This window comes from Mustela lutreola, chromosome 5 (genome assembly GCF_030435805.1).
Source record: "Mustela lutreola isolate mMusLut2 chromosome 5, mMusLut2.pri, whole genome shotgun sequence".
NCBI classification, from domain to species: domain Eukaryota; kingdom Metazoa; phylum Chordata; class Mammalia; order Carnivora; family Mustelidae; genus Mustela; species Mustela lutreola.
This window is the reverse complement of record NC_081294.1, coordinates 118,941,001-118,956,218: the sequence shown is the minus strand read 5'-3', so window position 1 is coordinate 118,956,218 and position 15,218 is coordinate 118,941,001. Positions and strand designations below refer to the sequence as shown.

Sequence of the window (15,218 nt, the reverse complement as noted above, 5' to 3'; positions counted from 1 at the left end):
ATCTGTTTAAAGAGTTTTTGCCATCTAATGAGCAATATAAATTATTAATATTTTCATGTTCTTGGGGACATTCACAGCCATAATTTTACCAACACAGCTGTTTGACCTGGTGACATCATGTTTTGCATATTTTTGCATTTTAATGAGTCAGTCATTTAAAAGGTTACAAAGAAACCATAACTCATAAGTAATTAAATTATTTAGCAGAAGTATGAGGAGATCTTCTGACATAGGTCACTGTGGGAAGGGAAATTCATAGCTGTACTCAGTTGCACCTGTTTATTGGGAGGTAAATGTGTATAGAAGCTTTTCCCTTAGATTATGAAATGACTTTACTCAATGAAATACCTGAATGTTTACGATGCACACACACACATACACACACACATCCCCAAGCAGTGCATTTTCATTGTGATGGAGTAAGTTAAACTATTACTCTTAATACAAACACAAGCATAGCTTACTTACCATTTAGGGTTAACTATCCTTGAAAGTGTAGCCAGATTGGTTTTAGGACTGTCTTGTGATTATGCTTTCCTCCTTTTTTGAAGAATAAAATGGTTTCATGTAGAGGTTTTAGGAATTTGTACTTAATTCCGATTTGGAATTTTCTATTGAATGGACATATCTTGTACTGCTATATATTTTCCTCTCAGGACTGCCTTTGTTGTGTCCCACAGATTTTGAACCATTGTATTTTTCATTATCATAAAAGAAAAGGTGACTCATAGGTATAGCACTGTACCTAGCACAGCGCTTGGTTAATAGTAGCTGCTTATTAAGTATTCATTGTATGGAATCAGTTTTTAACACATTATTGACTCATTGAATACTTGGGGTCCTTCTTTATGTCCTCATGCTTGCAAGTGGACTCTAGAACCACAAGGAAAGCACTCATATATATTCTTGAAAAAACAACAAAAATATTTTAAATATGCTATTTTAATTAGAAGAAAAAAAGAAAGAGAAAGGTGGCATATATGAAGATAAAATGATTAATGTACTGTAGTTTTTAAGCAGATTTTTTTTTAAAGATTTTTATTTTTTTGACAGACAGAGATCACAAGTAGACAGAGAGGCAGGCAGAGAGAGGGAAGCAGGCTCCCTGCTGAGCAGAGAGCCAAATATGGGACTCGATCCCAGGACCCTGGGACCATGACCTGAGCTGAAGGCAGCGGCTTAACCCACTGAGCCACCCAGGCGCCCAATTTTTAAGCAGATTTTAAGAGTAATTTGAAACCGTAAGCCTATGTTTGCATGGTATATATATGATCAGGTCAAGTGATAATGTTTTGAAAGACTTTGAGCCTATCATCTATAGCTATGATATTTACACAGTTTTCTAAAGGATTTTAGTGGGAAGCTAGGAGACTATTGGACTTTCATTTTGCCCTCTAAAGCATAAAGGCACAATTTTCATGGAGGACATAAATTTCATAAGGTGAATTTGTCCATCCGACTCTGCTTGGGACCATGTAATAAGGAGGTGTGTCTCTAAGATTTCCTATACCCACTTAGGGGTTTTGATCTGTCATAGACAGGCAACAGTTGTAACTTGTTACTTCTTTTTACTGTAATGTGTAAACGTGTGGGTGTATGTCTGTTTTTTAAATGAGAATGAAAAGCAAAGTATAAAAGATTTCATAATGCTGTAGTATTAAATCACATTTATGTCCTTGATAATGAGTGGTAAATGTTTTTAATGATGCTATTGTAAATTTATAGAGTGCTTTAATAAATAAAATATTGCTGATCAGAAGAAAAAATTGTGTTTAAGCATCACAGTGTTCTAAAACCTAGGAAAAGTTAGAAACAGAACAGGCGATAATATAGATAAGTGCAAAGTGAATGTTTTAAAATAAATAGCACTTGGGTGACCTGAGATGTCAGAACTAGAGACAAGGGTGTGTGTTTGTCAATATATCCTTCATGTTTTACAGACTCCTAAGGGAACAAGGGAAGATACAATTTCACCTTTTCTGTGCCAAAACATTTTAATTATATCTTCTTCCAACTACAGCGGTTCAGTAACCAAGGAGCTGACATTGATGCATGTGTTGATAAAGCTGCAAACATTCAAAATGAGATTAACAAAGATTTTGAGCAAAGGGTGACAGCTAATTTTGCACAGTGTTCTGCATCTGATTCAGGCCAGCATAATAATAGAATATTTTATAACTGTTTTGTTATTCAAAAGGACTTTTATGATGCATTTATATTTGTGGATATCTTTGTATCATACTTAAAAATTATCTATCCTGTGGCTAAAACTATTTGCACATCTATGTTGTAATGCAGAGACAATATTATAAAGGAAAAAAAAACCCTCTTACTGTAACTTGTGGGTTTTGTTTTTGTCGTTGTTGTTGTCTTTTTTTGTAATCATACTTTATCCTTGGAACTCTTTGCCGTAACCTTAATTTGTCTTGAGCACACTAGCTGGAGAAGGTATAGAGATGGTAAATGTATATTTTCTCATGTTGCTTAGTATGCACTAATAAAATGACCAAGAAAAGTTATATTCAACTTACTTAATTAATAAAACTGTAGTTTCTTTATGTTCTTGAACTCCTTTGAGCACATTTCAGTGTATTTCTTTTCTCTTCTATTCTCTACTTGAAGGCAGCTGACAGTCTTCTTTCACTTTTCTTTTTGTTTGTGAAATTTTCTTTTTTTTTTTTTTTTTATCCACTCACTTCTCCATCTGCTTTCACTTTTGTTTGCTTGGGCCGTCTCTCATCCCAACTTGATAATGAGGAATGCAGTGTGACCCTGACCTCTATCAGCCCATGCATGACCTTCTGACTCTACCATATAACCTTTGACCTTCTCTTTGACAGCTTGATTAATTACCCTGTGTTATGATTTATGAGTAAGTGCTATGTAAAAATAATAGACAACAGGTGGTCCTCTGAAAACTTTTTGTGGCATGTTTTCTTTTACTGACTAACTTGATGAGCTATTTGAAGTTGGAAACTTACTGGAATAATCTATGTTGGTCTATATCATGGTATTTTTGTACCATGGAACACGACATTAGAATATAGGGAGCTACAAGTTAAAGCATGATTGTGACAAACATTTTACAAAATATTAGCAGGGTGCTGTTACCTAAGTGCACGTTGGGAGGAAGCAGAAAATGGAGTCAAGTGACATTTTAGGCGTTTCAGTCCCAGGTCACGTCTTGAGAAAATTGCTGAAATAATGGAGGGGGCATTTTTCAAGCAGAGCTGCAGCTCCAACAGCTATGTTTACTTTAACGCTTCACTAGTGACTTCTGATTGGTTTTCATGACCTCATCTCACTGTTGCACCTAGGCTGTTGCAACAGTGACATAGACATACCCTTGTTGTGAAAAAGATGAGAATAAACACAACATACATCTTTCAGAAAAGATGAATGGACAGTGGTTTGTCCATTTTAGCCATGGGTAGATGTAGCTTATAGGCAAATTGCTTTGGGTTTCATTTCCCTTGAGGATGAGCACCTTTTTTCTTTCAAACCAAACAGATAGAATGCTGAACTTGGAAAATATGATTGATAAGTCTGTGTTAAATGATCTTTTACAGAGCTTTGCCTGAAGACCAAAACAGACAGTTCCATAGGTCAGAGGATTCTACTCTGGTCCCTGACCTCTTTGGTCACACATGGCTTATAGTATTGGCAGGTTAATATGCATAGCTGAACACTTTCACCTGATTTTTTATTTAGCCAACCACAAGAGATTTGAAAAGATGTAGAATTTTCTCCTATTTTCTATTTTCCTTATAACTGGTATTTAATAGGCAAATTAACTTGGATAAATCTTTAATTTTAGTAAGATTCCATTGGGATCAAAATACATTCTGGCTTTGGTCAGACATTGAAACATTGTATCTATTTGTAGAACCTTCTTGACAAGTACATTTCTGTACTGATTTAATTTCTTAAGCAAGTTTTTCTCTTTGGTTCTTTGTGTTTGGCATCACCTATCTGTTTTAGACCTCTGACCTAAGCCATCATTTGTTGATTGAATGATAAATGAACTATTATTTATTAGTAAGTGCATCTACAGACTTCAAAGTAAAGGAGGCCTGCAGTCCTGTGCATTCTCTTTAAATCACAGCGAGCCGTTGTGCTGAATAAACTGCTATGTCTAGCAATAAAATTTTGAGGGTTTCTGATTAAGATTCCATGCGTTAGACCTTATAAACCCAGTTCCGAAAATGAAACTACAGTTACAGCTACAAAGGATAGAAAATGGAATGAGATAAGTGAAAGAGATTAGCCTCTTGATCACTTTCTTGATCTTCTGCTAGACTGTACTCTCAAACATAAGAGTTAATTAACAACTTTATATATACTTTGTCTCTTGAAATGTTGGATATTGGAATTGACTTGGGTAAATCATTAATCAGGATGCCAGAAGTTTTGTTTATTTAGTTGTAGAATGTTAGGTAATCAGTTTGATCATTTTGTCTTTTTGTCTTCTTAAAGATAACAGAAGTTTCTGGGTATGTTTAAAATGAACTGCCTTTTCATCTTAGGAGAAATTTAGCATGAATGATTAAATATAAAAAGAATACTTCCATATAAAATGTTTAAGGTTATAACATTAGTTATGGAGGCCTCATTAGAGTGGCAATGCATGGTTCTTTTATGATATTATATCTGATGCCTGGTTTTATAAAGTTTTGTAAAACTTTATGGGTACACTTGTTAAAGGTCAAACTAGGATCTCTTTCTATTTCTTTGTGTATCGATTGAGTTATTGCAAATAGAGAGAATTAATTTTTAAAATGGCATTTATTCTGTTTTTTTTTTAAAGATGGTTTCTTCAATGGTTTCATATGGTTAAATTTAGCTATTGGTATGTTATCTGCCTTGTTTTACTTTGACTATTTACTTTGATACCTTGGTTTCCATGTATTAATGTTGACATGGCAAAAGTCTTTTTAGCTTTATTATATAAAGGAATTTTTGGACAATATTTGTATGTGACAGAGAAAAGGAAGAAAAGATGAAGTTTTTCTAATATCTGTAGTTAGAGCATATATAAGTGGGATAGTTGACTTTATTTTGTTTCTCCAGTTTTCTCTTCTTCATTATAAAGTGGTTATTAATGGTCTCCATGAATATCGCTTTAATTAATTTATCAGGAAAATTTTAATTGAAAAATGTAAGTTTTTCACAGAATGGTAATTGAATTTGTAACAAAGACATTTATTAATATAAGCTCTCATTTCTGCAGGAAATGTTCCTGAATATTTCTTAATTGTTATTCCATTAATTAAATTGGCAGTATGAAATATCTAAGTGATAAAATATTTTCTAAATAATTCAGGTATTTAAAGAGCAGCATTCATTGTTGAAATCTAAATGCTAAAAATTCTTTAATTGATTTATGGAGTGGTAATTTTAAAATAGAATCATTTTTCATTAGTTGATGCCTTGGTGAAAAATTGATATTGTGTCTTTATAAAATTGGACAAATGAGTCATGTAATTTTCAGTTACATAATCAATAACTTAGACAAATACTACTTCTTTGATGATTTATGTTTGTCTGCTTTTTATACTTATTTAGATAGGACACATCAAATTTCAGACTCCATTGAAAATCAAGTAGGTGCAGTAATTTTTCAATCAATGATTTCCAAAAATTGAAGTAAAAACTTCTGCTTAAATTAACGTGGTATTATGAGAAATACTGTATCTAGTGATTAAGTTAAAAATTAGGCCAAAAATTTTATAATTCTAGTGGGTATAAACTTTGTCTAAAGTGTTTACCTTTATTTGGAATTCCTTTATGGTACAAAGGTGATGCTCACATTCTATCAATTTATTAAAGTTTCACTTTCTTACATTGAGTTTGATGTTTTTCATAATATCATTAAAATGTAGTATATCACTATATTCATCTCTAAGAATTCTAAGATCCTGTTTTGGGTTTGCTACTTCTAACTCATGTGTGAGTATGAGAGACTGTGTGTGTGTGTGTGTGTGTTTAAAGTTCAATTCACTCAGAGAAGGCAGGGAAGAAACATGACAGGAGACCACTTACTCATGGTACAGAATCTAGTAAGGAGGCAATTTTCTTTTTGGCCTACGGTGACCTTTTTTGACTATGTTCCTTACACCAAAGACAGTGTATGAATGCCTCTATTTCACCCTGTTTAGCAGAGTGCAACAGTGTTCTTTAATTTAACTTTTAGTGGGAGGAGAAGTTATAGCTGAAATTTGAGAAGGGCGTGAAAAGTTGTAAGAGGCACAAGGAAGAGGGGTAGGAACTTCCTTCAAATGTGATTTTAATAACTAGTCAAGTGTGTCCAACTGTAGAAAATCACCAAGTGACAATCTGTCTACCTGACAGTGATCACAATGAATTACAAGACTTTTGAATAGCTATACAGATTAGAATAAAGCAGGACCAAATAAAATATCTTTTGTTGGTAAAACTTTGACTTACTAGCTAAGATACTTAAAAAGAGAACCCCCCCCCAAAAACCGTTTATCTTATGCTTTGATGTAGAACGTTTAAGTTTTTAAATTTGTAAAATATTTTATAACTTCTCATAAAATAGGTATTTGTTTAAAAGTTTTACTTGAACATGTATTAAAGAATATATGGTATTTTGTTAATCAGTTTGGCATTATATAGTTTTCATGTGTGCAAGACAACTATATCTTAATTAACAGTACTATCACTAAAATCACAACTTTAATGAACTTCACAATCTGCAAACCATATCATAGTTTTAGACAATCATATCAACTGGGGGGCAAAACTTGAAAAACCCCATGAAGTTTTTATGTAGATTGTGAAATCGACCATTAAAAAAACCAATTACATGCAGCAGTGTGGCATACTTAAAAATAAGATAATTGAGTCAATGCTAATATTACTCTATTATTACTGCAATCACTTTTTAAAAAATCATCTTATTATGGTCAATTTGGCAAAAAACAAATTTTAAACTTGAATTAATTCTACAGTTATGCTTTTAGAAAAAGTATTGAGTTTTCTTTTTCAGTAAGAATGATATTTTTCAAGTTTTATTTTCCATAGCTCTTATGTGTTTTTATTGCAATGTAGTACACTTTTAAAATATGACCTTATAGGATTTTACAAGGCAAAATTGGGACACCCACAGTACAGAAGTGAATAGAAAATACAAGATATTAATAGCTTCACAAATTTATGTTGCACATGCTTGTTAGTGGAAATTGTTTATTCTTCTCTAATTTCTCACGGTTTGATTATTCCATCAGCTATAACTTAATATAAATACCAAAAGTTTTCCCAATTCTAACCATAGAAATGTTTGCCTTGCTAGAATTGTCAGACAGGAAAATATATTTTTAAAACTTTAGAGAAGGTATAATAGCTCAGTAAGCTGTATTTCAGACTTTGGGACTTGTTTCCTAGTACTGGCCCCCAGTATAGAGAAATTTTTATGATGGTTAAAAATGAAAGAAATTTTAGGATTAAATAATTGCTCCCATGCCTTACAGTCGGACATTATTTTGTTTTATGATTTGTGTGGCCTCCTGAAAGAAGAGAGGTGGAAAAAATACCAACTGCACAGGTTGATTATTATGTTTCTGCTATTATAGATATGTAAATCTGTAGAATGTTAGGTCACATTTATTCCTTAATTGCTTATTCTTTCTGGAATTCAAACAAATAAAAAATGCTCATTAAAGTGCAATTGTAAAGGAAAGAGAATCCAACAAAATAGGGTGTGGAATTTTAACTTCAGCTTCAAAGAGGCTGTTTTTTCAAAATAGGTATTTAAATATTGATGTGGTTTGAAAGTGTACTTGTTATTTGTTAATTTATTTCAATTACTTGGGGGCTTCTGAGAGATCTAAAGTACTTTATAAAAAAAATATAACCTTGGCAATCTTTGTGTTACAATTTTGTCTTCTTATTCTTACAAATAATCTATTTAACACAAACAGTGCAGGCAAACAATTTTAAATAACTTTTTGTTGGAAAAAGTAGAACTATAGTCTTTTATAAAGAAATACTTTAGTGACTATACAACTATATTAAATTACTTACTATGAAATTTTGCAGATTTTTTTTATGAATTGAGATGGTTTCTAAGATTAAATTATGCTGCCTTCTTTGCTTTCAAAACAGGAGGGATATGGAGTAATAGTACTGAATCCCAATGAAAACTATATTGAAGTAGAAAAGCCAAAGATCCATGTACAGTCATCTTCTGAGAGTTCAGATGAACCAGCAGAAAAACGGGAAAGAAAAGATAAAGTCTCTAAAGAAACAAAGAAGCGACGTGATTTCTATGAAAAGTATCGTAACCCCCAAAGGGAAAAAGAGATGATGCAGCTGTATATCAGAGTAAGTAATAAGATTATTACTCTCCTTCACTATTTCTTTTACTATATTTGTATTGTATGTCATAATTATTATTATTTTTTTTTTAAAAGAAACTTAATTCTTTAATTTTCAGCCATTCATATCCCATGGTTGTTACTTGGGTGAAATTTTTTTTATTCAGAATTACAAAATACATCCTTATTTCAGTGTGATATTTTACTTAAGTTTCAAAGCAATTATGAATGCTCCATACAAAACATTGGTCTTCATCTTGGGTGGTGATAGTTTTTATGCATTCTTTTCCTATGAGCAACCATCCATCCACAGTGTTTCAGCTTAACTTCCGAAGGCAGATGGAGGGAGGAAGAGTAATTAATATCTTAATAAATATTTAAACTAGAATAGTTTAGGGATAGTGTAATGAGGGAACTCTCTCCTTTGCTCTTTTCTTACCCAGTGAACCTTTGCACTTTGTAATGCTAGCAGCATGGGATCGTTACAGCAGTGCTGCCCAAGGAGTTCTAATTCGTAGGGGGCACAAACAATTTTATTTGAACTTTGACACATTCTGCTTGATATACATACTGTGTATTGTATATATGAGACATATTTATGCAATTTTCAAAGCCCTTATTACGGGTCCTATAAATAGAATTTAATAGTAAAGCGCGTCAAAAATGCTACTAGGTAAGTAAAATAGTAAATTGATATGTTCTTTAAAAGTGAGCAATTCAGAACATTTAAGCATAGACAAATTAACACTTTATAAATTATATTGTAGGATAATAGTAAAGTTTCAAATTAATCAGTTTGAACTATTTGTACACTTCCTTTAAAAAAGTTTACTAATAAAATATTTCATACCATCTTTGAGGGGAATATGTAACTTTCTGAGTTATTTTCTTCATTCTCATTCATTGCATAATCCCTATACTTTTGGGAATTACACTTCAAACTTTCAAGACTATAGGTCGGTTTGTTGAGTAAGTTAGGGTAGTTAAACAGTACGAAAGCAGCATGTAAATCCTCATGACCCAAAAAAAAAATCCTCATCTCAGTATCCAGACTGAGAATACCCAAAGCTCATCATACAGTAACTCAAGCTAAAGTTAGTCAGAATGCAGTATTTAAATTTCTGAAAAGCATCTCGCTATGTAATATATTTTTTGAAAAACAAAAACAGTGATTACATTGGAATCAATAAGTAGCTTGCTTGTTCTAATGTAGGTATGTTACCGTGTTTCTTTCGTATGGCTGCATAGGTGTCATGGTGTTACCTTCTTTATCGGTTGTCCTAAGCTTTCTAATTATATGATCCAGTCTGTCAACTACCATTCTTAGGACAGTTAAAAAGAATTCTGATATCCATATTTTGAAAATGAATTGTAAAAGCTTTTGAAATATACACATCATTAAGAAAACTCATGTGCTTATGTAAAATGTCAACAAAAAGTTATTCTATGTATTGTTCTTCTTAAAGTTTGTTTTATTTGCCTATGATATATACAGAATATGGATCTATTTCTGACATCTGTCTTGTAGGTTTTATATCTCCTTTTCTATTTTCTCTTGTCACCACTGTGTGGGTATTTTGCTTTTGTTCCTTGTATGTGTGCATTTTCTTTTTTCTGTTTCATTTATCTGAATGGATGAATCAAATGAAACAAAATCTGTTTCATTTATCTCTGCCTCTGTTTTTCTTCTTATATCAAGGGAGAAAAATCTTTTTATTTTGCTTCATTTTTAGGATCTCTCTTTCCCTTTGTCTTTTTTCTTTCATTCTGCTATCTCTTTTACACTCCTGCCGTTTCTGCTTCTTTCCTTACATGTCTTTTTGCTTCTTTCTTCTTCGTCCCATTTCACTCATCAGTCTCAGTTCCCATTGAAAGCACTTAAAGCAAAAACAGACACTTTTAGAAAATACAACTATATGCCTGATAGTCTTAGTTATGAATGTCATTTTTCCTTAATAAATACACTTTCTCTTAAAATCTTCTAGAATTGTGCAAAATAGCAGTTAAGCTGGTACTCTTCAGACATAGTTCTAGATAGTAAGGTGTGATCCTGTGGTGGAGAAAGAGACGAATGATTCATGTTGTGTAAGATGCCTTAATTCTTAGGTAGTTTTGATCCACTCAAGAAGTAACTTCTTGTACTCTCCTTTCCAAAACATGTCTCCAAAAAGTGTAATTTTCAGACACAGAGCATGATATGTGATGGGGATAAATTAACATAAATTTCTATACTTCTTAACTATTTAATTTTGAAGTTGATCATCTAGTCTTTGGAACAGTCCCATGAGGTAAGTAGATCAAATAGCTTTATCCTTATTTTATAGGTAAGGAAACTGATGCACAGGTGGCTCATTTTTGTCTAAGAGAGCAGATAACTAGTAAATGGTGGAACTAAGTGTTGAAACCAGGACTTCTAGTTGTAGATTCTTTCTCCATTTGCTTTTTACCATGTTGTTCTACAGTTGGGAACAAAATATATACATGAAATATGAAAATTAAAACAATTATTATAAAAGCATGACATAAGTGACATGTGATGATTAATAGATTTTTATCAGTTATTAGATATTAATAGTTATTTAATAAATATCTATGAACAATTAATATATAATACATATTTATAACAAGTAATACGTGCACACAAATGTATTACATTATGTATATATACATATACACACTCTCTCTTAATAGGATCACTAGTATTCATCCAATTTTCTATGAGAAGACTGTGAGTCAAAACTTAGTAATTTCCCCAAAATAACATAACTCTTAATATAAGCTTCATGAGGACAGGGACTTAGTCTGTTTTGCTCACTATTATATCCCCAGAGCTCAGAAGAGAGTCTTCATAATAAATTTTTATTTGGTAAGTAAGGTGTTGGAGCCAAGATTAAAATCCCATACTACTACTTATTTTTAATATGTTCTGCTTCATTAAAGTATGCTACTTGATTGTGAGGAATCTCATTGAAACAATCCAAAACAAACAAAAATTACAGTGTTGGTCCCCTACCTACTCTAGTGACTGAGAAAACATTATGAAAATTAATGATACGAAGTCAGTTTCTCAAGATTTATTTAATACCTTGATCTATTCCTTTGCATCTGAATCTATAAGAGTGAGATATCCTGGTTTGTTTGTTTTTTTTAAACTCTGTCATCAAGGTAGTATGTTTATTGGTGAAAACGGAAATGTTTCATGCTGACTACTGCTATTTCTGTTGTGCACCCTTGCTCATAGAGTAGAGCCAGGCTGCTATACATGTTCTTTGCTGTACACCTTTGTGCTGTGTAATTTTGCTTCCTGTTCTTTCCCTCCATCCAAATTCTGCCCATGTTGTAGGGCCCAACTGAAATCTCGCCTTTTCGTATCATCGTAATCACTTACCATGACTCATGGAAGTCACTGCGACTGGTTAACTTATGTGAAATTTATCATTTGCTGTCTGAGATATCTCTTGTGTTTTTGTTTCGTAATATTATTAACATTTATCTTTCATGTATTTCCACTCCCCATAATATTGTAGATCTTTGAGCATGCTGTATTGGTCATTCCTTAAGAATAAACAGAAATGATGTAGTATTTACAGTAGTACAGAGCATACTATGAGGAATCAGAAACCGATAATAAACCCACTCATTAGAATCCAATACCCTGCAGGGAGACCAAAGCAAAAAGACTAGGCCTTAGTCTAGAGATACCTGGATAGAATTGCTTAAATATCTCTTCCAGAGGAGACTTAATTGTGGGCTGTGGTGATAGGAAGAAAAGAGATTAGACCCAGAAGGTTGAAGGAAAAAAAAAATGCTGCAAGTGGACGGGGGAAGAAATTACATGGCCACAGAAGGAAGAATCCAAATGTGGAGGAGACATTTACAGAGTAAGAATCTTGGCAAAGTCTGGCATTACACATTGAAGATACTCAAATATTTATGGCTTGATTGCTTGTTGACATCCATCAAAAATCTTACTCCTTAGCATGAGAGATATTTGGTGTCTAGTTTTCTGACGGATTTTTTCAGCATTTATGTGAATTTTTGCAATTGTTCAGAAACAGCCAACTGATAAACTGAAGCTTTCTTTCAAAAAATATGTTTTTGATGTTTTTGGGTTATGTTCAAAATATTGGTGAAGGCTAATAAATATCCCATCTTCTCTGTACCTGTTCTCTTCTGTACTACAGCCACTGGAGTCATTTCTATCTAGTGCTTTAGCAACCAAATTTAGTTTTTTTAATATTATAGTCAATGAATGTTTATTCTCTGGAACCATTTTATTTTCCCAATATATTTAAATATTTGCGTTTTCTTTTCTTCTGGAATCTGTTAAAAAGCCAAACTCTCCTTTCAAATTTTGTAAATATCTATTACAGACCGGCAGAAGTAAACTAGAATCCAGGCCTAAAACTTTAAGATTAACAAAGTGTAGGGTTTTTTATGTACTAAATGAGTATAAATAAATATGACTAACTATTGGATTATGTAGTACATTTCTGATGCATTAGAAGCAGAGCTTGAGAGATCAAAGTACTTACTGTTTCATGTGGCAACTTTCCTTAAGTATGAAATAATGTACTTTCTGGCATATATTATGGCTTATTAAGGGGATTGATTTGGTCTAGGCAATAAACATCATGTCAGACATGCCTGGCAGGAAAACCTGCTTAATATGTTTTGTAATAAGATGGAATTTTTTGTTCTCAAAAACATCTGCCAACTGAATTCAAGAGTGAAGACAGAAAATGTCATCAATTTAGTGGTAATCCTATAAATTCAGTTTCTTTCTGAGCAACACATAGTAAGACACACAAAATTCCCAGTGTTAATCACCACTGGTTATAGTACTTTGTAAAATGATGAAACAAAAACATTTTATTTTTATATAATGTGTTAATTAATTCATAATGAATTTTAATATTTCAACTGATAAAATTTTAACAAGCATCTTGCCAACAGATCATTTTTTAAAGCATCTGTTTTTTAATGTGTTGGGTTGAGAACTGAGTCAAATGGCTAAATATGTACATATATTCTTTTAAAAAACATAATTCTACCCCATAATTATAGATACACTATTTTTTCCCCTTAGACCACCAGGGGCTGCTGCTGTTCACACTGGGTTTTACTTTCCTCTGAAACTGAGTACCCCCCCATCACACTGCATCTTTTCTTTCTTCCCTTTTATTCCTTAACCTTAAATCTTTTAATATATAATGGAAAGAAAAAACAACAAGCTTAGTTAGTAATTTAATGATCAGTATAAGAATTTATATTTTAAACATTTCTACATTCCAAAACATTTACACTTTACCAAATGAACTTAAAACCAGTAGTCATTGAAGATTTGATAATAATTATTTTTATTTTCTGTTTTTAATGTCTGAATATCATTCAGAATCATACCCATTGCAGAGATGTAGTATGGAGATGAAATTAAACGTGCAGAATTTGAACAACTTGAGTTTGAATCCCAGCTCTTTCCATTTTATATACTGTGACCTCAAACAAGTTAACTTCCCTATGTCTCAGTTCTTTTGTCTGAAAAAATGAAATGATAATAATATATGCAAAGTGAACATGGTTTCTGACACACCATGTTGGGTCTTCAGGGCTAATAAATAACTCCCTGTCTTCTCTCAAATTCATAATCAACTAAGAAAGTATCCAATCCTTGAGGTCCCCAGCTTTTGTACCTTTCATTACCTTGTACCAAAAATAATAACGTCCATCTTACCTTTCTGAGTTTGGAACCCAGTGAATAATATGACAAAGGAATCAGACAAAAGGAGATCAAAACACCAGCTTTATTAATTGATATAGTTCAAATGGAAAATGTGGCTTCGATCTGTGACTAAATTTAGGTTACCTAATTCATTTCCCCAGAAACACATTTTCATCTCTCTTCCAAACATCCACTTGCCCTTTCACAAGGTAGAAAGCAAGTTGAAATGCGTCCTTTTTGCAAGTAGCTTTGAAAGACACCCAGAAGGGCTGAGTAGAGCATTCTGTTTCTTCCCCCAAATGTACAAATCAAGTCAGTCACTCCTCCTGTGGGAGGTAAAGAGTGAGGGATGGTGAAACAAATTGGAAACGTCACTCCAGCTATATGGCTTTACCTGGAGCCAGAAGGGAAATGGGTCCCACCTGACAAAAGTTAGCCCCTAATAAAAAGATTATTAGTAGCACTTGCATCTTCTAGCAACTCCATAGAGCAATATTAAAATATAATCATTAAACGTTCACTAAGGATACCTTAGTTTCTTCATTTTAAGGTTTTCATTTAAAAGGGAAACTGATCAAACCTGATTGCAGAGAAAGTAGCCACAAAATTGTTTAATTTTAAAGCATTTAAAGTGCCATGATTCTATTTTAAATAATCAGAAATCAATCTTTGTATTTTCATGTTTCTTACTTCCAAAGCCTAGTAAACAGTATATTTTTAATAAATATTTGATGAATGAATATTTTAATAAATGCTTGCTTACATGAACCTACAAAGCAGAAGAGACAGAACTTTCACTATATAAATCTGCTCTTTGATATTGACTAGCACAAGTTGAAAGAACTGTGATACTATGACTGATACATGCTAACACTCAGAAAATTAGTACATTGTTCTTTAAACCCACTTAACAACCCGTATTAAGTATAGCAGGCATTCTTTGAATTCAGTAAAAACAAGCCCAAACAGAAAAATTTGAAAGTGGCAAAATAATTAGATCTTTAGATTTAGAATAGAAATTACAATAAAGACCAGAGCTCTGCACTTATTTGTTTCGGTTGACTATTGGCCAAATTTGGTGAGGAATTCTGCTATAAATATGGTGTAGTAGAAAGAAAAAGAAATTCAGAATCGAAGAGAGTTATGCTCCAATGATC

The 15,218-nt window shown here is 32.5% G+C and overlaps 1 protein-coding gene across 7 annotated transcripts in view; it reads left to right on the top strand.

The window, feature by feature from the left end:
* ARB2A (ARB2 cotranscriptional regulator A) overlaps positions 1-15,218 on the top strand; it is a 434,723-nt gene that overhangs the window by 183,048 nt on the left and 236,457 nt on the right. For all 7 annotated transcript variants that reach the window (XM_059175475.1, XM_059175479.1, XM_059175478.1 and 4 more), the window contains one exon: positions 8,128-8,346. In XM_059175475.1, the coding sequence (XP_059031458.1) occupies positions 8,128-8,346 (219 nt within the window). The remainder of the gene's footprint in view (positions 1-8,127; positions 8,347-15,218) is intronic.